Here is a 23,401-nt window from a genome sequence, read left to right as displayed (position 1 = left end):
ATAATTGTGTACAGGATTCCACCTGCTAACAGACATGAAATGAAGAGCAACATGTCTTTTTGAATCATTGAAATTATGGATAACAATCTGGTGACTTAAAAAAAGGTTTGTTTTTTACAGTGCTGCCAATAGCGTTCATGTGCAGTTTAGCTATAACAGTGCAGGCTACGTGGAAGATGGTCTGAGGGAGTTATTTGGTCATGTAGGTGGGCCTTCCTGACCTGCTGGGACTCCTGCAGCAGGAAGAGCAGCTCCATCCTGACGGAGGTGACCCCTCCGCCCTTGGCCCCGTGCAGGCTGCAGTAGCTGAGGAAGATGCGCAGCAGCGCCTGGTTCTTCCTAAGCCAGGCCTTGCGCCGCTCAGCGTGCTGCTGCTTGGCCTGCAGCCTCCTGCGCTCCACCTGGTGGCGCTCGTAGGGTCCGGCGTCCTCGCCCATGTCCAGCGAGCCCTCGGCGCCGCCTTCGGCCCACTTCTCCACGGCCGTGGTGCTGCTGGCGCTGCTGACCCCTTCCTGGCCCTCGGCCTTGTAGTTGCAGATGTGGTGCATGGCCTCGATCTCCTTCTCCAGCCAGTTGTAGAGCTGGAAGCGCAGCTTGCCGCCGTCCACTTCGTAGCCGGTGGCCAGCGTGCGCAGCTCCGTCATGAGGATCTTGAGGCATGCGCGGAACTTAAGCTGCTCGGCGATGACGTCCACCTCGCCCTCTCCCGCCGAGTCCTCGCGCTGCAGGCTGCCCACCTTGCCCGGGGGCCTGCTCGGCTTCTTCTCCTCCGCGGCCGCCACCGCCTCAGGCTTCTTCATCGTCAGGCCTCCATCATCATCATCATCCTCGTCTTCGCCGTCCTCGCCCTTGTCGTCCCCCCAGTCCAGCTTCAGATCGTCGTCGTCCGCCTTGACCATCGGCTGACCCCAGTCCAGCAAGGCGGACGAGTCTGTGGCGGCCGTGGAGGTCCCCGAGCCCCAGGCCGGAGCCGTCGTGCCCCAGTCCAGGTCCCCGGCGCGGCCGCCGTTCTCCACCGCGCTGACGTTGGCCATGGAAGAGCCCTTGCTCATGGAGCCGCCGCCGCTGCTGCTGCTGCCCCCGCCCTTCCTGGTGACCTTGGGGATCTTGGAGAGCACCTCCAGCGCCAGCACGGGGCAGCCCACCTTGAAGTGGGCGTTGGCGGTGGTGAAGAAGAGCTTGCGCTCGATCAGGTTGATCTCGTCGGCGCTGCTCTTCTCCGCAGTCAGGCCCACCGTCGCCAGCGTGCCCTCGGGCGTGGCAAAGTGCCGGCGGATGATGAGCGGGTGCGTGCGCAGGTAGTTGTAGAAGCTGAAGACCACTGGGTTGCACGACTTCACCATGACCTCTGCACAAAGCAAAAAACAGCACTGAAACAGGCCGCAGGACCCAACCACTAAGGTACATTCAGAAAAGTTCAACTAGAACACTAGAACATAATATACTGTACATGGTATAAACCAGGGGTCTCAAACTCAAATGAGCTGGGGGCCACTTCCGCCAATGTCATCTGATTGGAGGGCCACATAAGTGTTAAAGAATAATACAAAAAAGAACGGAGCCCTATTTCCTAAAATGCAATGTTTTTTTTTCAAATACTGTATTTTCAAACACAAAAATACAAACAGAAAGTGCAAGTATTTTATCTATTTTAGACACCTGTGCTAGCAACCTTGTAGCTTATAAATAAAATAAATATTAATACAAATTATAAAAACAAACAAAAAAGCATAAAAACAGGTAGGCCTGTGTGTGTGTTTCACACCAAATAAAAATATTTTCCTCTCATAACTTTTTTAAACCTGGCAATAGGCGTCAGGGTTAAGAAAGCAACACCATTGTATTTTTATTTAAAAATTTAAAAAGGCCATGGCATGAAAGTGGTCAGAGATAAAGTCTTGCTGTAAATGTAAAAATCTTTGAGTATAAACAAAAGTTTATGAAGGGGGTACATTTACCCATCTGTTGCCACTGGATAGCAAGCACCTCAAATTATGTACCTTTCAGTAAATGCTGGATGAACATATTTAAGCAGGTTTACTTTCTTTTTTGTCATATTACCCACATAACAAATTAACAGGAAAACACCTACAGTAAGATGTAGGCCTATCAATAGTAAACTACTGGCCTATAACCACAAGGCCTACAATAAACCTGGTCAAATCAGTTCCTATCGAGGGTGACTTTGTAGTTCTTCAGAGCCCTATTTCTACTAGCCCTGCTGTCTGTACCACATCCATTACGGACACTATCATCACGATTACCACTGCAACCTCCGAGCTATGTTTGGCAGAGGGTCGAAAAAAGCATGGTATACTTAGTGGACATCGTGGTATACACGCAAAGACGCACCTCCATTCACAGACGCACCGTGACTATCACTGTCAATACACGGTCGATCATAATCTCCAAAAGGATATTCTCCTTCAGAATCAGAATAGGTGAATAATATAGCCTACCCAAGACTTCATCACACGTGAACGTTTTTCAACATTTGGTGTAGGCCTATTTCTGCTTCAATTTGTGCAAAACTATGGCCTGCATCGCGTCATTACAAATGCACGTCTTCGTGTTTCTCGCGTGTAATAGGTTACAAGTATTTCCTGAAAACTTTTTGCAGCGATTTTGGGTTTGAATCAAGCTCTGCATGTCTAGCAAATAGTGGAGGAGAGTAGCCTACAAATGAGATTTGTCACCGTACTTGGATCTATCGTCTATTTTAATCAGTATCGTTGTTTGTCGCAATTGAAAAAAAGAATACCCTCAAGGGCCGGATTGCATTATTATTTTGATATATGTCGCGGGCCGGACGTGGGCCGGATTTGTCCCGCGGGCGAGGGGAGTTTGAGACCCCTGGTATAAACTGACTGTTCTGGCTCTCAATAAGACTAATATTGGTACAACAAAGCTATTAAATCCTTTGTACTTTGTCCTGTACAATAATTTGTTAATTAACTAGTGTCACCACACATGTTTGTTGTTGGAAAGGTTTTGCTGCTCGTGCTCAGTGGTTTAATGAGACCTCATTGGCCCGGTGGTTTCCTTTGTGGTTGTGCTCTGCTCAGTGACCCTGGACTCCTGAGCCACCCGTGGCGCGCTTCACTGCACCCTGTTAAGAGGCTCGCCTCCACCGAGCGCAGCACTGCGCTAGTCACTCATCAACATGTGAGAATGGGAGGGCCCAGAAATAGCTTCAAAGGTAACGCTAATGCCTCCCATTAACTAAACAGACTCTGGGTGGGTCGGCTAGCGCAGAATTAGCCTGTGCTATCCTGTCCATTTGTCCTCACCGGGGTTCTCGTCATCTTCCTTGGGGATCTGTTCCAGGAGAGTGTCCAGGGCACGGGTGTAGTCCTTCATGATCCAGAAGGCGATGCTGCGCAGGAAGGGGTCTGGGTGGAGCTTGCTGCAGGAGAAGCCTGAGCCATCGCGCTTGCAGCCCAGCACCTTCTCGTACAGGATGCCCTGGCACGTGGACGAGCTCTCGTAGTCGGCCTCATAGAGCCGCGCCACGATCATGGCCAGCTGGATGTCCTCCATCTTCTCCAAGCACACCTTTAGACACACACACACACACACACACACACAAAGAGCGAGAGAGAGCGAGAGAGAGCGAGAGAGAGAGAGAGAGAGAGAGAGAGAGAGAGAGAGAGAGAGAGAGAGAGAGAGAGAGAGAGAGAGAGATGAGTGTCATCATGTGAGCAAGCATGTGAAATTGTAGCTTTTGGAGACTGAAGCGGGTCCAGCCATGCGTTTGGGCTGTTGAAAACCTGTGCTCTGAGTGAGATTTTTTCAAATCAGTTCTGCTTCAGCAGCTGTACTAATTAGCAAATGGAAAGGGTTTACACCCAAACACAAGTCCAGGAAATGCCCCCTCAACCTGGACGCTCCTACCACTGGAGGCGAGTGCTGCTTCAGAGGGAGCCAGAGGGAATGTGGAGGGTGGATTAGTGGTATAAATGTCAGGATGGTAACAGAGGGAACAAAATCACCAGAGCAAGAAGCAAGACTGTCTACAAAAGCCATCTGACTCTCTCATGAAAGAAATGAAATTAGTCACTTTGCTTCTAAATGCCTCTCCAAAACACAAAATGCCCTTGGACAAGAGCCTTGATGTCACATAAACAAACTAATTAAAAAATGCTTAATCAATGAGATTGGATGAAATAAATTTGGAACAATTAAGCTGAATTGGATCTGGCAGCAGACAGCTGCACAAGCTTTGTTGTCAGCAGGGCAGCCTCCTGACTTCACAGCCCATGCACAGAGCACGCTATCTTAGTGTTTTGACTGGTGAAGCTGCTGAACATTCAGCTAAGATAAGCTACATACGTCACTTGAGTGAGCAGATCTAATTTTAAATGTCACGTTTACAGAATTATATTTCTGATGTTTCCCTGTCTCTCTCTCTGCTGCATGTGTTTCTCAAGGCTTCTGGGTGTCTGAGCCGCAAGGTCTAGTTGCGGAACACCTTGTTATGTTTCTTGCCACTCTCTGTAGCGTCTTTGCTATTTGTGGGCATTTGGAGGTGGAATAGCTGTGTGTGTGTGTGTGTGTGTGTGTGTGTGTGTGTGTGTGTGTGTGTGTGTGTGTGTGTGCGTGTGTGTGTGCATGCGTGTGTGTATCTGCATGTCTGGGGGGTCATTTCCCCTGAGTGACTGGACTGTCCAACTTCAGCATGACGACCCTTCAAACCCTGCACTACACTGCGGCCTGTTTCAGCCTGTATTCCTCCATGACAGGAGGCTTTAATCTAATCCACACAATTACATCACAGCTGAGCCCATCACTCATTTCCCACCACATATTCAGCACCAGCATTACTATGCAGATAGTGTGCTTAAGGAGATTCAATAATCAAAACACGAGGGGACTGAATTAGGTATCCTACGCTGGCTTCTATTGTTGAAGGGTGGAAATAGATTTGTGTGTCCTTTCCTCATGGGGTAAACAGTGATATTTAATATGTGGAGCACGGCTGAGGAGGCGGTGTGGAGGGAGGCCCACCTCGATGGCGTCTTTGAGCGAGCCGGCGAGGAGGAAGAAGGCGGCCGACTGTTCGAAGCGCTGCTTGCCTAGCAGCGAGAAGGCGTTTTTCAGGGCCGCCTTGCGCCAGCGGTCCTCGCTGAAGTTGTGACTGAAGAACTGGGTCATCTTCTCGTCGTGCTGAGACCTGATGTGCATAAGCAAACACACGAGCGTGTGAGACTCGGCCCGTCGTCCCCCCCATGCTGACATTCTGATTGAACTGCATCTGAGAGTGGATAGCCACTGGCTTTACCTGAAAAGCCCCCACAGAACGGCTTTCTTCTTCATGGCAAGATAGAATAGCGCAGCGTCGAGTGGATCATTGTTCCTCTGGAATGCAGCTTTCCCCACCTTTATAAGAACAATAGCAAAACGACATGGACAGAGGAATAAGTACTGGTAGAGAGGAGTGAATAACACCCACCCAGAGCCATATAAAGGTACCTTTATATAGAGCCATATAAAGGCTTTATATGGCTCTGCACCCACATATTCCGACAGAGAAAGCAATCGACATTCGCCTCATAACTGTAATGGAAAAGCCATTTGGCTTGCCTATCTGCACTAAAGGATGGATGTGAACCTTGTGCAGAGGAGAGGCTGTGAGATGGGAGAGGTTTCCTGCTGTGAGACTCATTATGCGCAGTGGAGAATAGCACATAACTGTGCTCTCTCTAGACAAGACATCTGAGGACCTGCACTGTACTCCAGTTTGGAAATCTCTACAGCATATTCCAGCAATCTTCAATGTTCAAAGGCCTCACCCCTCTAATGCTCCACTGCAGTTTTGTCAGTTATGCTGGCTAAGACACTGACACTGGCTGAATATCCTATTTCTCTGTATAATACACAGCATCTATGTATAAATGTGTAAAACATATACATTTTGTGAAGTAAATACAAAAATGCTAATGGCACTGATCAAATGCTTGGGCGAGAGGTATGATTAAGGAGACAGCTGTGAGGGGTCAGTGGCGGTCCAGTCGCACCTTCTCCACCATCCGGCGCAGTGTGTTGATGTTGCGGATCCACCAACCCACTCCCACGGCCCTGAGCTCGGACCACTGCGGGTCGCCCTTCTGCATGGCCGGGATCATGTTGAGCATCTCCTCCTCTGCCTCCGAGTGGAACGCCCAGGCGAAGTGACAGGTGGACACGCCTGCAGAGGCACACAGCAAGCGTGCAAACGTTTCACTGCCAACTCACCGCTTCAAAACCACCAGAACCATATCAATGCTGTTTATGAGATCTATATTGTGAGAGCAGAAGTGCAAATGATGCATGATAAACAGAGATGGAAGTCTAAACCGGACACCACTGAAGCGTGCAGCGTGTGTGTTAGTGAGCACGGCTGACCTGTAGGGGAGGCCAGTACTCTACCTTGGTGCTGCAGCTGCATCCGATAGAGTGGAGGCAGGGAGGTCAACAGGCAGGTATGCAGCCTCATGGCCAACAGGTACCGCAGACCACACTCATCCAGCGCCTCACCACCTGGTGCAGAACAAACACACACATACAAACACATACACACACATACAAACACACACAGACACACACACACATACAAACACACACAGACACAGACACACACACACACACACAGACACAGACACACACACACACGGTCAAATATAACATCACAAAGCAAGCAATGACTGGCCTTTATTGTTGTATTCCTCACTGTCTGTACTGCAGTCTAAAAGGAGAATCCCCCGGTACAACCTTCAGATGTTCATATTTTCAGTACTTCTGCGTGCACTAGCCGTGAGGCTTAATATCATCACTGCATCATGTACCCAGGCAAAGTGCCAGCGGAACTGAGCGTTCTGCTCTAGTCTGTTCTGTTTTGTTCTGCTCTGTGTCTGTTTCTACTCTGCCAGTGTGTGCGGCGGCCATGGCTGACGCAGGGTGAGGAGCGAAGCCCCGGGGATTTTTCCTCTGCAGTCACGCAACACAGGCCCAACACAGGCTGCTGTGGCCTTCACCCCCCTAAAACACCACACTGCCCAGACGAGTGCCCCCATTACACATAATCTCTCTCTCTCTCTCTCTCTCTCTCTCTCTCTCTCTCTCATATATATATATATATATATAGTGCCCACACTGCAGAGGCAAGCACCCAACACGTAGGCTAGCTCTCACAGCAAATTAAACAAGGCTAACAACCATAACACTAGCTCCCAACCAAACATCCAGCCAAAAGCTAGAGTAGTCATGCCATCCCTACTTCCCAAATTCAGGTAAATCCTAAAGCTAGCCTTTGTAGCACAAGGTTAGCCCCGTTTAATCCTTATGGCCTCCACTGACTTACTATCATTACTATAAATTGTTACTATAGGCTAAACAATAGACATAGAGGTTAATAAGCTAAATTAGCTCTTAAAAACCTCTGCTAAAGCAGGCTTTTCTGCTACCTATTGTGTATATTTGTTAACTCAATCACCGACACAGAGGCCAGCAATGACATTTCCTGAGACATTTATCACATTCTCTAGATCAATTAGCTCCAGCAGGAACATTGTGTTTAGTGACCAGATGAGGCGAGTAACATTAGATGGATCTGCACACAAGCTGGCACAGTAAATTTCTATTAATGGCTGGTTAGTTTCTATTCCTGTTGGGAAAATATGCTGTCGGGCGACACCCCTAATGTATCAATATGATCACTAGGAAGTCAGACAGTGACAGGAGAAATATGAGGCCATCAGGTTCAATTAAACCTTAACAAGGAGTCAGTGCATCTGCCTCAAGAGAACACTGCAGAACTGAGAACTGCACAGTGTGCCACCGCTGTCTCTAAAAAGTCACTCACAAATCAATACTGTTGTGTTACTTCGCCCACAATAACGATAAGATAACGTATAAATAATATCACAATTCAGCAACTGTGCAATACTCAATACATTTCAAAAGATTAATGTATAATATATCTCTAATGTTTATGCATGAAGTTAAATGATGAGTTTATTTAGGATGAGTCTATGTATACAGTACAGTAACTGCACACTCCCACATATAATCAAATGAACTTCATTCTGTTTTAAGTTTGATCTCGATTTTGAAGTAAAAGACTAAATAAATCAGATGGACAACGTAGGTGACATACTAATCAAACAAACACATAAAGGCAGACGATGCAATCACACTGCTGTTCTGATACTGCTGTGTTGACAAATATCTTAAAGGGACACCAGGCAACGTTTTCGTGTTAATTAATCATCTTCGATATGAAGGCTCTCTCGCCCGCCCCCTACTGCCTGTAGGAAGAATATCCCACTTGCAAGTTTGGTGTATCCTACCCGCCGACCAAAGCAGGATCAGTTTACAGCACAGAGGCAGGCTAACGAAACGCTAGAGATTGTTGCAAACGTGTGTATAATGGCAGAGCCGGCGAAGAAGCAGTGAAAACCCTTGACGGAAGACGCAAAAAAAGGAAAAGAGCTTCAGACTGAGCAAGGGGGAGTTTCGTAGAAAAAAAGCATCAGGCTTGCCTGGTGTCCCTTTAATCTCCTTGGGAATGATATGGGTGCATTATTTCAATTAGCCAGCAAGCCGCTATGATGGACTGTCTTTTGCACAGTCATCCTGCTTAAAAGAAAATTACATTTACAAAGTACAGCCCATCCTTTCAAATGAAATAAAGAGGTAAAATAGTCCATAAAACAAGACATTAAAAAATAATAAATACCTCTTCATAGTATTTCTCACAGCCATCTAAGTTGCCGTGTTTACCTGTACAACATGCACAACATGTGTGCTTGCTCACGGAACACGGCCACGCAACACACCTTCACACGCCGTACGCACTCACCTGTGTACTGGGTGTCCGCAGTGCCCACCTCCGCGCTGGTGGTGGCCACGGTGTCGGCCAGTGCCACCAGGAACATCTGCTCGAGGCGGGTGAGGCCCGGCAGGCTGGAATGCATCAGCTGGCTGGAGAGCACCTGGGCGTGCTCGGGCCCGAAGTAGGTGGGTCCGTACTGGGACAGGTTGATGAAGCGCGACTTCTTCTCTGGCTTCTCCGTGGCGAAGCTGACAAAGTCGTCCGTGGAGACGCCGGGCACCTGGAAGAGGTCGGCGTACTGGTCCTCGCCGGACTTCTGCGCCTCGGCCTCCTGGGCACCTTTGCCGCCCTTGCCGGCCTCCTCGCCGGCCTTGTAGGAGGTGTCCAGGTCGGCGGAGAGCAGCGCGTAGAGCGGCAGCGGCGGGATGGAGTTGATCTCGGTGTAGTCGCGCGCGCCCTCGCGCCCCGCCACGATGGTGTCCTTGGCCGTACTGCCGCTCACGCTGATGGTGCGCGACAGGTGCCGCCGGCCGCCCCCCTCGCCGGCCTCCACGTCCCGCACCACCGCCACCTCCCCCGCGATGCACTTGACCAGGTGCGAGAGGATGGCCTTGGCGCGCCGCACCTTGCCCAGGTCCATGAGCTCCAGCAGCTGAGTCGGGTGGTACTGGGGCAGCGTCGGGGAGAGCGAGTGCGCCGCCTCGAACAGGCCCCCGTCCTGGAGAACGGCCGGCGCGCGGAAGATGTCGTCCATGCCGGCGCTGCCCTCGAACACGCTCTTGGAGCGCGGGCGGCCCTCGGTGGGCGCAGGGGCCGGGCGAGCGACGCTGGCGGCGGCGGCAACGATGTCTTCCGCGGAGCAGAGGCTGCCGCTCTCTGACTCGCCGGGCTTCTTGTCCTGCCGCCACTGGGCATACACGTGCATCTCGCAGTCCATGCCCACCACCAGGATGCCGTCGCGCACCCACGACAGCGAGACGGGCAGTGAGGGCGTGCCGTCCACCGACGACACCAGGTCCACCGAGCGCAGCAGCACCCAGCGCGAGCGCACGCCCTGCTTGATGCTGCCCCCTAGGGGCAAAGCGATGACTGCCATGCCATCCTTGCCGCTGGTCTGCTCGTTGACCATGCCCGAGATGCGGCCGTACATGAGGATGCTGGACCCCACGCCGACCGTCAGAATGTGCGAGCCGTCCTCCTTGGACAGCCAGTCCAGGTGGACAAAGTGCTTGATGTTGGGGCTGTCCTTGTGCAGGAACAGGTCGGACTTGCTGTAGACGAACAGGTTGCTGTCCACGCTCACGCGAGGGTCCAGCGCCTCGGCCGGCCGCGCCACGTCCTCCAGGTGCAGGGTCTGCTCCAGCACCCACTCAGACCCGCCCGTCGACTCGCACTCGTAGATGGACACGTGCATGGAGAAGTCGCGCAAGCCCGGTGTGGCCGACGGCTGCTTGAAGGACACGGCCAGGCGGCCCGTGTAGGAGCAGCTGACCGCCACCGGCCGGCCCGGCACGCCCACCGCGCTGTTGTTGTCCTCCTCCTCGTTCAGGAGGCTCCAGGGCTCCCAGCGGTAGGAGCAGGCGCCTTCGGCCTCGCTGACGCTACCGGCCGGGGTGGCCGGGTCCAGACCCAGGTCCACGTCCACGGCACAGCGCCAGAAGCGCACTCGGCCGTCCGAGCAGGTGGTGACGATCAGGTACGGCGCCAGACACACCGGGTAGATGGACGAGGAGCTGAGGTGACCTGCAGGGAGAGGAGGACAAAGGACAGAGAGTCAGCCAAACAACCCTGACACAGGTTTCCATTTCTGTCAGGTAACAAGCGATCCCTTTTCTTTTTAAATAAAACATGGCCCAGGAAATAATACAACATTCAAGAGGACTTAAATAATTCTCTTAAAGACCTTTGATCTAAAGGAAAGAAAACATAGCTGAAGATCAGCACCAGACAGAATTACAAGAACAAAGCCCTTTCAAAAAAAGAGTTCCCAGAGTGGGAGTTCACCAGTGGTCACTCTGACCCTCGCCCAGGAGACTCCTTTTCATCTGATGAAACTGGACACTCTAACCCCATGACTGTGGGTGAGCTGTGACCCTCCAGCTTTTTTGGCTACTGCTGTGCGTTTGAGACCCCCGCGGCTACAGCCCCTCTCTCAACATTCGTCCACTACGGCCCACTACACTACACGCCCCCCCAGGAGGAGAGGAGCGTACCGGCGGAGGGGGTGGCCCGGATGACCTCCACCCCAGCGGGCAGCTCCAGGCGCTGGCTGTAGACCAGGCGGGAGCTGAGGATGAGCTTGCTGGCCGACTGCAGGTTGGCCGAGGACGAGGAGCGGGGCAGAGGGCTCTGGCCAGGGGACGTCTCCGGGGACGACTCGGCATTGCCCGCCGTCTGCGGCACCATCAGCTGGTTCTGGAACACATCCGGCACCAAAGGCTCGTCTGAAGAACAACAACACACACACACACACACACACAGAATATTAATGAGTTCAAAGAACAAAAACAGATGGAGATGCCTAGAATTTGTTAACTCATCCGGGTCAGAAGGAGTGAGGTGACATTAGACAGCAGAATGATTCAGGACAGCCCCAAAGACGTCATTTACATTAGAACGCAAACGTGGACCTAATACACAGTCCAACACCAAGAACAAGCCTGGTGCTTTCATTTCACTGAGATAGTAGCTGCTAGATCACAACTCTGGTCTATTCTGAGGTGGAGGCTTTCAGGTTTCAAAGGTAGCACCACTTCCATACTCCAACATCTGTCTGCACTCATTAACACCTAGCTCATGGCTGAAGAGTCGCGCTAATGAACACATACAGACATGCAGACACACACCGGAGATTACTCACTGTCTGGCTTTTCACCCTCTTTATCTAATTAAAGAACTAATGATAATTAGTTTAAAACTCCTTCTCCACTTGCCATCAAATTAAAAGGTGATTAGATAAATTAGGAAAAAGATAAATGAAATGGTGCACTTGTTTAACGCTGCTCTGTGCTGCATGAATGTTTTTTGACAAATGGACACCATGTGCTGGCTGTAGATGAGGTGGAGTGGGCTGGTGATACTGACCCACGCAGGCCTGGACAGACTTCAGGTGCAGGTGCCACATTTGGACAAAGGAGTTGTGCTGCTCGTCCTTCTCGATCACCACCAGGAAGAACTTCTCGGAGAACGGGGGCGCATGATATTCTGGATCAGAACAAAGCAATCATGTTTCTCAACACTTTCCAATTACAGAGCCATATGAGACTGCTAATAAAATCCTGCTTCAAAAAAAAACAAAAAAAAAAAAAAACCAATTAAGTCAAATGTCTGTCTAATTAAAATTTTATGAGCAGAAATCAATCTTGCGCTACCTTCGGAGGATGGGAAGGTGCTGAAGTCAGGGGCATCATCATGAGGCTTGTATCCCAAAATGAAGTCTTCCTGGAACACGTGGAGCAGCTGTGTGTTGGAGCCGCACTGGAGACGAGGAACAGAAGAGAGACAGAACATGAGTCCAGCCCTCACTGACCCCCACCCCCCCGCTCGCACCTCACCACCACCAACACTCCCGCTGACAGCTTACTGGAGCACATCCTCACACACGGCACTCTCACAGCACTAGTACACCACACACAGCAGCTCACGCGGAGAACGGAGGCCTAGCACATAAATAATGAATGAATAAATAATTCATGCGTTTTGGAGTCATGCAGCAGCCTGAGATCACCTGGCTTGCGTTCCTGACCTGGTTGGTTATGACGTCCAGCTCGATGATGCAGCCTGGGCGGGCAGTAGACTGCTGACTGACAATGTTGAATGTCTCCCCAACAAGTTTCTACCGAGAGAGAGAAAGTAATCATTTCTTTATTTTTTTTCTCCCCTCGCGTCAATACCAGCGTGAGGAAATTAAAAACTGTCAAGCGTGTCAGCGGGACTTACAGAGGTCTCGGGGTCTGACAGCTCATCCAGAAGCTTCCGCGCATCCACCACCGCCTGGTACAGCCGCAGATTCTTGCCATCGGAGGCCACGAAGCAGGCACTGGCCGAGTTACAGTAGGTGCCTGCAAGAAGCAATTCAAAGGCACGTTACAGAAAAAAGGTGACCGAGAGAAATCAGCACACCAGTCAAAACTGTCAATTTATTACTGAATATCAACAGTGGAGAATGGAGCAAAGGGAGAAGGGTCTGAAAAGGGTGGTCAGATGTGGGTTGGGGTGGGGTGGTGCGGGGTGGCGAGGCGTCTCACCGAGCACGGAGCTGGGCACCAGTGTGGGCAGCCAGGCCACGTTGGAGAAGGCGGAGGTGTGCAGCGAGTTGATGCGCGCCAGCTCGGACACGCCGCCCGTGCAGGAGAGCGGCCCGATGTGGTCCACGCGCCACAGGATCAGCTCGCTGTAGATGGCGTTGGGGTCGTGGAAGGTGCGCGTGGCCGCGTTGCGCAGCTGCTTCCGCGGGAAGCCCTTCAGAGAGCCCCGTCCGGCGCGGCCGCCCCCCTCCTCGTCGCCCTCGTTGTCCGTCCAGCTGCCCTCGGTGGGCGGTGCCGGCGTGAGCAGCGCGTTGTGGTGCGAGGAGGTCAGCAGCAGCGGCAGCACCGTGTGGCACGCCAGGCCGTTGAGGTGGAAGCGGTGGCCGCAGTAGCGGAACTTGTGCGAGACGGTCAGCACGCTGGCAAAGGCGGACTTCTCGGCGAAGAAGACGGCCCACTGGTTGAGCGAGCCGTCCACGTGCTTGGAGACCATCATGACGGCGGGGCCCACCACAGCCAGCGAGTGGCTCGGCGGAGCGGCCAGGGCCGAGGCGCCCAGGCTCACCGAGGCCGAGGCACTGCGGGGGGGAACACGGCGGCCGGCACGCTTCTGCTCCAGCTCGGCAGCGCTGTCCACCTCGCTGGGCGTGCACGCGTACATCATGATGTTCTTGCTCAGGGAGTTGGCGTCGCCCGTCGGGAAAGCCACAGGAATGCGGGAGGAGAACGTCACCTGGGGGACAAACAGACACGTTACACCAGTGGACAACAACAGCTTAGCACTCACTTAGTGCTTTTTCTCCATTCATCTAGCTACTTTGTACTGCTCAAAATATTTACATTTTCCAATTTAGTAGATGCTTTTTTCTAATGAGACTTACAGTACATACAAATTATCATCAATTTTCAATCTACATGTCCTTCTTGGGAGTCAAAAGTCATGATCTTGATGTCTTCACCCAACCTATTTTCCACAATACATTTTCTTGGTGCTGGTGCTGGAAGATCACCATGCTTTACCAGTTCCAGTTAGTGTCTTGGCCATGGTATCTTAATATGCATGACAGACAAACACTAAAACAGTCACATCGGCCCAACCTGGACTTGTCTGAAGATGCCAGGGATGAACTCGTCCAGGTACTTGATGTGCCACACCAGGAAGGAGCCGTCCACGGGGTGGATGGTGAAAAGCATGTCGGGGCTCTTGTTCCACTCCAGGGTGAGGGTCTCCATCTTTCTGTCCAGCAGCATGGTAGGCAGTGGCACGCTGCTGCTAGAGCCGGGCGACGAGGCCTTGGTGCTGCCCTCCTGCTCGCCCTCCTCGTGCTCGGACAAGGCTTTATCAGACATCTCGTCCACCTCTGAAACAACAGCAACAACAACAACAACAAATTACATTTCTATAGTGCTCTTCTCAACACTCAAAGCGCTTCACATTGAATGGGGGAGACTCACTAACCACCAACAATGTGTAGCACCCACCTGGGTGATGCATGGCAGCCATTATGTGCCAGAACGCTCACCACACACCAACACAACACAACATGGCAGGAAGTCAGAGTTCCACAACATGACCACCACTTCTGCAATGTTAGAAAACCTCAGCCTTTGAGAATTTCTCTGTTAAAGTATTGATTCTGCATATACAGATTCTCTGAAGCATCAATAATAACTGCCACATCTCTAAAATGTCTCTTCAGGCATTATCAGGGTTCCTACACATTTTCCATTTCAAAATTCCATACTTTTTCCATTCTCAAATTTCAAAACTTTTAGGTTGATTTTTCTGAACATATTTTCAACATTGTGGCCCCTTCTGGTTTGAGATACGGTAAAAAAGGTATGGAAATTAATTTAAAAAATTACACTTATAATTTAGTCCGGTCATTTTTCTACGAGCCAGCTGGCACTTTGTACGGGCACTCGCTCAATCCAGCTGTCGTCAACTTCAGACTGTAACACTTTTGCCATTCTATCCAGCATAGTGTTCAATAAATAAATAGAACCACAAGGTTTTGTTTTCACCAACCGGAGGAAATGAAACGTCGTTACCGCAATATCGGGAATTTGACCTCAAAAGATAAAAAAAAAGTAGGGGCCCTAAAATGATCTCAAAGCTATAAAATACCTAAAGCTGTTTGTTTATTTTTGGCAAAATTTATTTGATTATGATTCTGACAAAAAACTTCCTAAGCACAAACATTAGTTGATCAGTTGAACACTCTCACATGCCACACAATACAGTAGCTTTGGTTAATGCATGAGACACATTGCTCATTGACTGAGAGCCCTAATTTCAGCAATGGGGAAAGTGCAAAATAAATGTTTATTATTTAAATAAATTAATTTAAAGTTATTTTAATATAATATAATATAATATAATATAATATAATATAATATAATACTATGTTGCAGAAGCCTGTGACAAGACATGGGCACCATAAGACCTAGAGATGTACACATTTTGCTATTTTAGATCGATAGCTTATTAAGTTAGCCCTTGGAAAACTCACACCCATTGTTGGATAATTTTTGTTGAGGAAGCTCTGTGTTGGAAGGTCCACTCACATTTTTTGTTTGTTTTTTTCCATACTTATCCAGGTTCACAGACCTGGAAATTATTTATATTATTATATGGAATTTTACTTAATTATAAGTCAAATTCCATACTTTTCCAGGTTTTCCATACTGCATAGGAACCCTGCATTATAGTTTTTGTGCTCCAGGCTTTCATCCCTGTCTGGCCTATGTAATAAAATAACCATTAACTCATATCAATTCAGTTCATATATACGGCTTGTGTTTCACATACCAAAGTCGAACTTCATGGGCGAGCCCTCGGGGTCGATCTCCTCGCCGGCCTGCTCCAGTTGCTGCTCCGACAGCTTCCGCAGCTGCTGCATGAACAGGTCCATGGAGGTGGTGAAGCTCAGGTCCTTGTTATTCAGCCAGTGGACCACAAAGCCGCCGTTGGGCTCGTCCGTGGAGAACAGGGAACCGGCCAGCGCAATCGGAATGTCTGAGGAACCAAAGAGCGTGAGTCATTGAAGTTCACAGCTACCGCCATCTTTAACACTACATGGGCCTAGATAGTATGCTGCTGCCATACCTGATGCCCATCTTTAACACTATATGGGCCTAGATATTATGCTGAGGGTTGACATGTAAAATGAGAGACTAGCATACATGTATGTGTATTATATCAGTTTAATTCACTTTCAAGTTAATGACTGACTTAAAATAGCATGTGGCTCACCAACCACAAGAGGGTGTGAAAGGAATTTGCTAATGAGTAGAGCCTATTCAATGAGACAATGCTGAATCATTTAGTTTTAATCAATGTAAATGGTGCTGCAGTTAAGAGATCAATAATTTAGCTATTTACAGATCTACAGTATGGGCGCCATTGGGGCAGTTGCTAATGCTGGAGAGTTCCTTTAGAACAAAAGCACAAGAAAGTATCAGACAGAATATACCACTACAGACAACTTTAAAGGAGTGAAGTTGTTTTGCCATTTCTTTTTCCAAGGTACATTAAACCTGTGATTTCAGAAAAATATCCACTAGGCCATAGTAATTTGCTGCAGAGAAAACATTTTCTCAGAGTCCCTGTCTTGTAGTAATAATACTACAATTTTATTTTATGAAGCGAATGGTTCAAAGTGCTTCACAGATCATTCTGAACTAAAACATAAACAAACAAAAGCTTAATAGAAGAAGCAGAGGGAAGCAATAAAAAAATAAAAACAATTCACTACATTCAGAAGAAGGTAGCCAGTGGGCGCTATTACCCGTGTTGGGGTTGATGCTGGCGGAGATGTGGAAGTGGCAGAGGGCGTTGGCATGGTGTGAGATGTGCCGGTGCACCTCGTGAGAGCCCATCTGGCTGGGCAGCAGCTCGGTGTGGGCCACCAGGGCCGAGGATCTCCTGCGCCCACGCCGCAGGTGCTTCAGGTGGTGGATGGACTGCAGGGCAGAGCAACCAGAGATGACCAGAGCACTCCATCAGGCGTCCAAACAAATACAAACACACGCAAGCAGGAAAGGCCAAGACAGGGAAGTGGCATATAGATCAAGAGTCAATATTTCTATTAGAAGCAAGCGGCAGGCCATGAACACATCACCCACAATGCTTTGAGCACACTGCGGCTTTGAGTTTCAGTAAGCGCACAGAACAAGGATGAGCAGAAGCTACTTCGCTAAAGAGAAAGTGAATACCAGAACTTACAGCATGCGGCTAACAGCATGCAGGACAGAGCATGCCGGACAAAGAGAGACAGAAACAGTGAAAGAATGAAAAACAGAAGAAGGTGTGTGTGTGTGTGTGTGTGTGTGTGTGTGTGTGTGTGTGTGTGTGTGTGTGTGTGTGTGTGTGTGTGTGTGTGTGTGTGTGTGTGTGTGTGTGTGTGTGTGTGTGTGTGTGTGTGTGTGTGTGTGTGTGTGTGTGTGTGTGTGTGTGTGTGGTGTGTGTGTGTGTGTGTGTGTGTAGGTGTGTGTGTGTGTGTGTGTGCACATGTGTGGGACGCTCACCTCCAGAGCGTGCTGGATCTTGTCCTTCTGGCCCAAGTGGGGCAGGCTGCTGCTGGAGCTGGTGCTGTTCTCCGAGATCTGCCCTCCCAGCAGGCTGTCCTCCGGCAGCAGCGTCTCTGACCACAGGCGGCAGATCCCATCCGCACAGGAGGTCAGCAGCACGTTACACACCGAGCCCCTTGAGCACGCACACAGACACAGACACACACACAGACACACACAGACACACACCAAAAAAGGAATCAACAACTCCATCTCCCTCAGTGAAGGGGATTTTGGATCAGACAATTTTGTCATAACGTCTCTTATTGTTTTGAGTTTGACTTCCTGTTTCAAATTACTGTGAATCACAAAGTGCTCGTAAAGACAGCTCTCTCTGTCCCCTGAATGCAGGCACTGAGGAATCAATACTGAAATGCGGTCATTGAGAAAATGCTTTTTCCAGTCTCCAGTACAGCACTGCTGCGCCATGCATTTAGCTTTCCAATCTCCAGTCCAGCACGTGCATCCATTAGGAATCAATCTCTTGGCATGTGCATGCCATTTCGGTCTACCCCACTAAAGCTGTCTGCTGTGGACCCACTCACTTGGGCATGTACTTGCTGGTCTTCCTCCAGGAGAAGCCAGTGACTGTGCGAGGGTGAGCCAGGTAGACGAAGGAGAAGTGGACCAAAGAGGCCCTCTTGTCAGGCACCTCGGGGATGACCACCGCAGACTTCCAGCCCGTGGTCGGATACCACACCTTGAGGAGACAGTCATCCTGGCACAGACCAACAACAAAGAGGCCAAGTTAAAGGGGCAAAAGTTTCTGCAGGCATTTTATGACAAAAACATAAATCGTAAGAAAAACAATATGCTTGTGTAGGGAAACAGGCCCAACTTAGTGCAAATTACAAATAATATGTGTTCAAAAGTTTTGTGCACAACACAAAATATAAAGAGGTCATATTTCAGTTTTTCATCATCTTTTTCTGCAGTCATGTGCTAACAGTGCCAGTAAAATGCAGATAGTTCATCATGCAGTAGATGTACCTTCCCAGCAGTGGCAAAGTACTCCCCATCAGGAGACCACTTGGTTATATGCACCGCCGCTGCAGTCCTAAAGAATAGAACACAAAACATAAGACACTACAGGCTGACCACTGGTTTACAAACTTCCCTCTGTGGAAAGTCCAATATTTAAAGGTGAAAATAAATATTGTTTCTGTGTTTCAAATTAGATTTTTTTTTTTTGCAGTTCCTGAAACTACATGGTCACTGGACACAAAAGGGACAAAAGGTTTTCCAGCTGCAGGCTGTGATCAGCGCGGCCTCACAACCGTGTCAGAGGAAGTGGTTTGGAGCTCTCAGTGTGATTGTGGAGGTATCAAAACCATCAGTGACACACTGTTTTCAGTAACCCGAGGGAAACTGAATGTGTCTGTGGTTTTGTCAATTACAACACCCCTTGTACGTTGGGTAAATTCTCAATGGTTTCACTTCTCCATTGCAGCAGCACGAGTAAAATGAGCCTTCGGCAGTTAGTAGTCTTTCTAATGTGCTTCCCTTTCCCCTCTATCAAGGGCAGTGCTCCTCTCACTGTGCTTTCCTACACTGTGGATGGATGCCTTCACAGAGGCCGATATGAGATGTGTCTGGTTTGAGCGATTCAGACATACTATTTCAGCACTGAAGCTGGCAGTGACAAGGAGAGGCCTAATCATATGCTGGATTAAAAATATGAAATCCTAAATGTCTGATCTACAAAGGCAACATGTTCTCAGATGGAAGTCCTACACCCCTGCTGGTTCCCAAATCCCTTCTCTCCCTGTCAGAGTCGAACATGTCGTGTCGGCTCCTCCGCTCGTCTCCGCGTCGCCACGCCCGCCTGCCCGTACGCCCGCCAGCGCCACTCACTTGCACTGCCACACACACTTCCAGTCGTTGAGGACGGGGTGGGGCTTGTCGTCGGCGAGCTGGCTGTCCTCCTCCTCCACCAGAGTGTCGCAGGACGGAGGTGCCCACAGCTGCAGCCTCTCCGTGGCCGCCAGGATCCGGTTCCCTGGGGGGGGCATCATCACACATCATCACACAACACAGGCCTTGAAAACATCTGCTCCAGCTGGCGTGGATCACGTGCTACATTGTGTAGGGCCCCATGGGCTTGAACATCAGTGGAGATGTGAGAAAAACGGCTGCTGGCAATGAACTATGGAGCCCATGACAGTTACAGCTGGGCTTTAGCTTCAGAACTACTAATGGAGAGTAGGGACTAACAGATAACTCATGAGCACTGATAGAGAGTAGGGACTACAGGATAACTCATGAGCACTGTTTTCGAGGCATGATATTGTCATAGCTCATTTGCTTTGCTCTCCCTTGTAGCCCTGTGAGTATTCAAAGGTTATTGTCATGCTATAGGCCCAAAATAACAAGAAAGCCACCGCCTCCAGCCCAAACACTGGGCTCCAGCTACCTAGGGGTGATTAGGAGTCCATGACAAACATGATTAATAGCATGATTCAAAATCCCCATGTCTCAGAGTCTGCCTACACTCATCCACAGAAAAGAGGCTGTGGAGGATGAAGAACATTGATTGCAGTGAAATATCTGAGGATCGTGTTTCTTTTCACCTACACATAGCTTTCTTGTTTTGTTTTTTTGTTTTTTTAAATCAGTGAGTGGGGGGATGGCTACAAAACAGTCAATACAAAACCATCCAAATGAAGATGCTTTTACCTTGTGGATCCCATGCCAAATTGTAGGTCATAGCATTGAGGAAGAATTGTCCGGTTTTCTGCCATTGGTAATTGAGTTGCTGTGGAGGGCACACATTTAATATTCAGCATCAAGTTTACAGACCCTGCAAGATAATTCTCAAGCTGGCAGTAACACTTTTAATTACGCTACTAACAGCAGATTCTGGGAAGGCATTTAAATAACTGCTTTAGTTTGCCAAAGTCTTTGTGCAAAACCTCAAAAGGAGGAAACTGTAATTGCAAGCCAAGTCTGTATTATGAATGCAGCAACAACAAAGGCTTTCTTGGTGGCACTTCCTATAGCCAGAAAACAAGCAAGATATATGCAATTGGAGTACTCCACAATGCTTAACATGATAAGCCCTCAGTGTTTAGCTTTTCTCATTGAATGGGGCTATTTTTGCAGAAATGCTGTACCTCAGAAACACAATGCTTGGGCTGTCTCACAACAGCCACATAGTAGGGGAGCCTGAATAATTAATAGCAGAATTTCATAATGACCTCGCCGTTGAGGTTATACGTACCTTATGGCGCTTGTTTGGGTTTGTGATTATTGGCTCAAAAATGCACACAGTGTTTCCATAGGATGCTGCAATCTAAATAAAAATAAGCGTTTTAAGTACCACCCACCAGATGACTTCACAAGGCATTACAGTGCTGGAGTAACATGGTACATGAAGCATTTGGAATGAAGGAGAGAAATGGCAGGTAACAGCACAGTCTCTGCCTCAGTTTGTGTGTTTTTAAAGTAGCTTGTTCAGAAGTAGAGAGAGCAGAGAGAGAGGGGGCGAGAGGGTGGGCTCATGAAGAGGAGAGGATCAGGTGCAAGCGCTCTCCCAGAGGAAGAAAGAGCTGCATCAACATGGCTTTAAATAGCACAGAAATGACGCCCCATTTCCCACAATGTTACACGCAATAGCATGCAAATAAATTCATTATGAGTGTTAGCTACACAAGGAATAGCATATCTAACATGGGTTTTTCATTTTGTCCAGGCAACCCATATTGAATTTAGTCATTGTATACACATGACCAACAAGCTACAAAGGTCTCTCTCTCTCAAATCAGACATTTTATCCATGTACTGCACTACAGTCTGTAGGTCATCATCTCCCATATACTGCACAACTCTACACTGCAGTAGCAAGTAAACGCATCACAGCAGGACTTTGTGGGCATGAGAAGGGAGGAGGGGCCATATGGTGACTTACCCTGCCCAGCTGATGGGAGCACTCCACACAGCCCACCTGGATGTTTCCATTCTGAGCGCCAGGAATGATCTGGACACACTCGAAGTCACTGGCCAAGATGACAATGTCACAGCCGGATCCATAGGCCTGCAAAAACAAACAAGATTCATCGTAGGGCTATTCAGATTATAACAACGAGATTCATTTTAGGGCTATTCAGATTATAACAACAACATTCATTTTAGGGCTATTCAGATTATAACAACAACATTCATCTTAGGGCTATTCAGATTATAACAACATTCATTTTAGGGCTATTCAGATTATAACAATGAGGAGTAGCCTAGTGTAGCTGCTGACAGTCAACAGTGTTTTCAGTTTCACATTAAACAGGATAACTTTTTCATGACCCTCGAATACAGGAATTCCCACCTGCAGCGAAAATGGCCAGTTCAGCTAGCGAGACGGTAAGACAATCAGACTCAGACTCTGCATCACTTTGATTTTTCTTTGATCAGCACCAGGTTTTTCTTGCCATTACATCACAACAGCACTAACAGAATTACTTCCACAGCACCTACATTCCATCAACCTGAAACAAATTTGAGCACACTCTGTCTCTCTGACCCTGCACTGCCCCCTCTCCCCACCAGGCAGTGTGCGTGTGGGCCTGTGGCGCTACAAACGGGCCGGCCCAGACTAGGACTGGGGCTCTGGCTGTGGGACGGGTGTCCTTTTCCCCGGGGTGGTGGCTGGCAGCTACGCTAGCTTAGCTTTGTACTCGTTTGTGCGTTCACCTCACACACACACACACACACACACAAGGCCGTGGGTTGGAGAGGTACGGGTGGAGGCGTGGGTGGTGGAGGGAACCTGGCTCTGCACCATGACTCTGCAGTGGAAGCCCTCCAGCACAGAGGGGAGGGTGCTCTGGTGCTGGTGCTGGTGTGGGGGGAGCCAGAGCAGCTAATCACTCCTGACGTGGCCCAGTGCAGCACCTGTTGTTCCCTCGCCCTCCCCTACGGTTGTTCCCTCCCCCCAGGCTCCCCAACCCACCTCTCGCTCACTCTCCCACTCTCTCTCTCTCTCTCTCTCTCTTCCTCCCTCTCTTTCCAGCGCTGCAGGACATCGTGACCGTTCCCATCCTCATCATGATTTATTTATGGGAACAGAAAACTTAGGGGAGTGCAGCCCACAAACACACACACACACACACACACACACACACACACACACACGTGCCGAGACGCTCACTCAGCACATCACAGTCACTCCGCCTGGGTCATCAGGCTCCACGTAATCATTTGCTGTATGTATACACTTCGTGTGTGTGTGTGTGTGTGTGTGTGTGAGTGTGTGTGTGTGTGTGAGAGAGAGTATTATTGTGCATGTGTTTGATGCGGATGGTGTCTGCACTACGGAGAGTCCACCAGGCTGCAGGCTGTGGGGCGAGACAGTGATGGAGCTGGTGGAGATGTGGCGGTGGCGGCGAGCATTATGGAGGAAATTAAAAGGCGGTCACCGTCACGCACAGGCTAGCCATGCTTAAAATACCTCCCTGGAAATGCCTGCCATCACGGGAGGAGGAGGAGTGGAGTGGAGCTGAATACACACTTAAAGTACTCTTTCACAATTATTCATTTTGCAGACGCTTTTATCCCAAACAACAAACTCACTAATTTCTGATGAACACAAACATCTATCCATCCTAGAGGGATGAAACACTACTGCACTCACTGCCTTACACTGCTTCCTACACGCACACTGCTGTGAGCCATTTGGTCTCTCCTCCTGGCTCCCTGAACAGTGGCACATCCTGCCGTCCACACGTACTTCACAACTGCGGCAGTAACGCAGGTCTCCAACGTGCAGAGTGTTGCCTGG

The 23,401-nt window shown here is 49.4% G+C and overlaps 1 protein-coding gene across 4 annotated transcripts in view; it reads right to left on the bottom strand.

Annotated features, from left to right (window-relative positions):
* The window catches only part of dmxl2 (Dmx-like 2), a 46,632-nt gene that overhangs the window by 17,830 nt on the left and 5,401 nt on the right, over positions 1-23,401 (bottom strand). For 2 of the 4 annotated variants that reach the window (XM_048262406.1, XM_048262408.1), the window contains exons 2-24: positions 21,539-21,664; positions 20,852-20,923; positions 20,308-20,386; positions 19,486-19,630; positions 18,622-18,688; positions 18,177-18,349; positions 17,590-17,767; positions 16,851-17,025; positions 15,872-16,078; positions 14,158-14,420; positions 13,060-13,792; positions 12,752-12,873; positions 12,540-12,647; positions 12,184-12,289; positions 11,897-12,016; positions 11,026-11,256; positions 8,840-10,555; positions 6,409-6,519; positions 6,018-6,187; positions 5,282-5,379; positions 5,008-5,173; positions 3,291-3,555; positions 222-1,348 (exon numbers count right to left, since the gene is read on the bottom strand). In XM_048262406.1, the coding sequence (XP_048118363.1) occupies positions 222-1,348; positions 3,291-3,555; positions 5,008-5,173; positions 5,282-5,379; positions 6,018-6,187; positions 6,409-6,519; positions 8,840-10,555; positions 11,026-11,256; positions 11,897-12,016; positions 12,184-12,289; positions 12,540-12,647; positions 12,752-12,873; positions 13,060-13,792; positions 14,158-14,420; positions 15,872-16,078; positions 16,851-17,025; positions 17,590-17,767; positions 18,177-18,349; positions 18,622-18,688; positions 19,486-19,630; positions 20,308-20,386; positions 20,852-20,923; positions 21,539-21,664 (6,558 nt within the window). The remainder of the gene's footprint in view (positions 1-221; positions 1,349-3,290; positions 3,556-5,007; positions 5,174-5,281; positions 5,380-6,017; positions 6,188-6,408; positions 6,520-8,839; positions 10,556-11,025; positions 11,257-11,896; positions 12,017-12,183; positions 12,290-12,539; positions 12,648-12,751; positions 12,874-13,059; positions 13,793-14,157; positions 14,421-15,871; positions 16,079-16,850; positions 17,026-17,589; positions 17,768-18,176; positions 18,350-18,621; positions 18,689-19,485; positions 19,631-20,307; positions 20,387-20,851; positions 20,924-21,538; positions 21,665-23,401) is intronic. The other 2 variants (XM_048262407.1, XM_048262409.1) reach the window with 1 other exon arrangement.

Source organism: Alosa alosa, chromosome 14 (assembly GCF_017589495.1).
Source record: "Alosa alosa isolate M-15738 ecotype Scorff River chromosome 14, AALO_Geno_1.1, whole genome shotgun sequence".
Classification (NCBI taxonomy): domain Eukaryota; kingdom Metazoa; phylum Chordata; class Actinopteri; order Clupeiformes; family Clupeidae; genus Alosa; species Alosa alosa.
The sequence above is the reverse complement of the archived record's forward strand: the minus strand, read 5'-3'. Positions and strand labels throughout refer to the sequence as shown.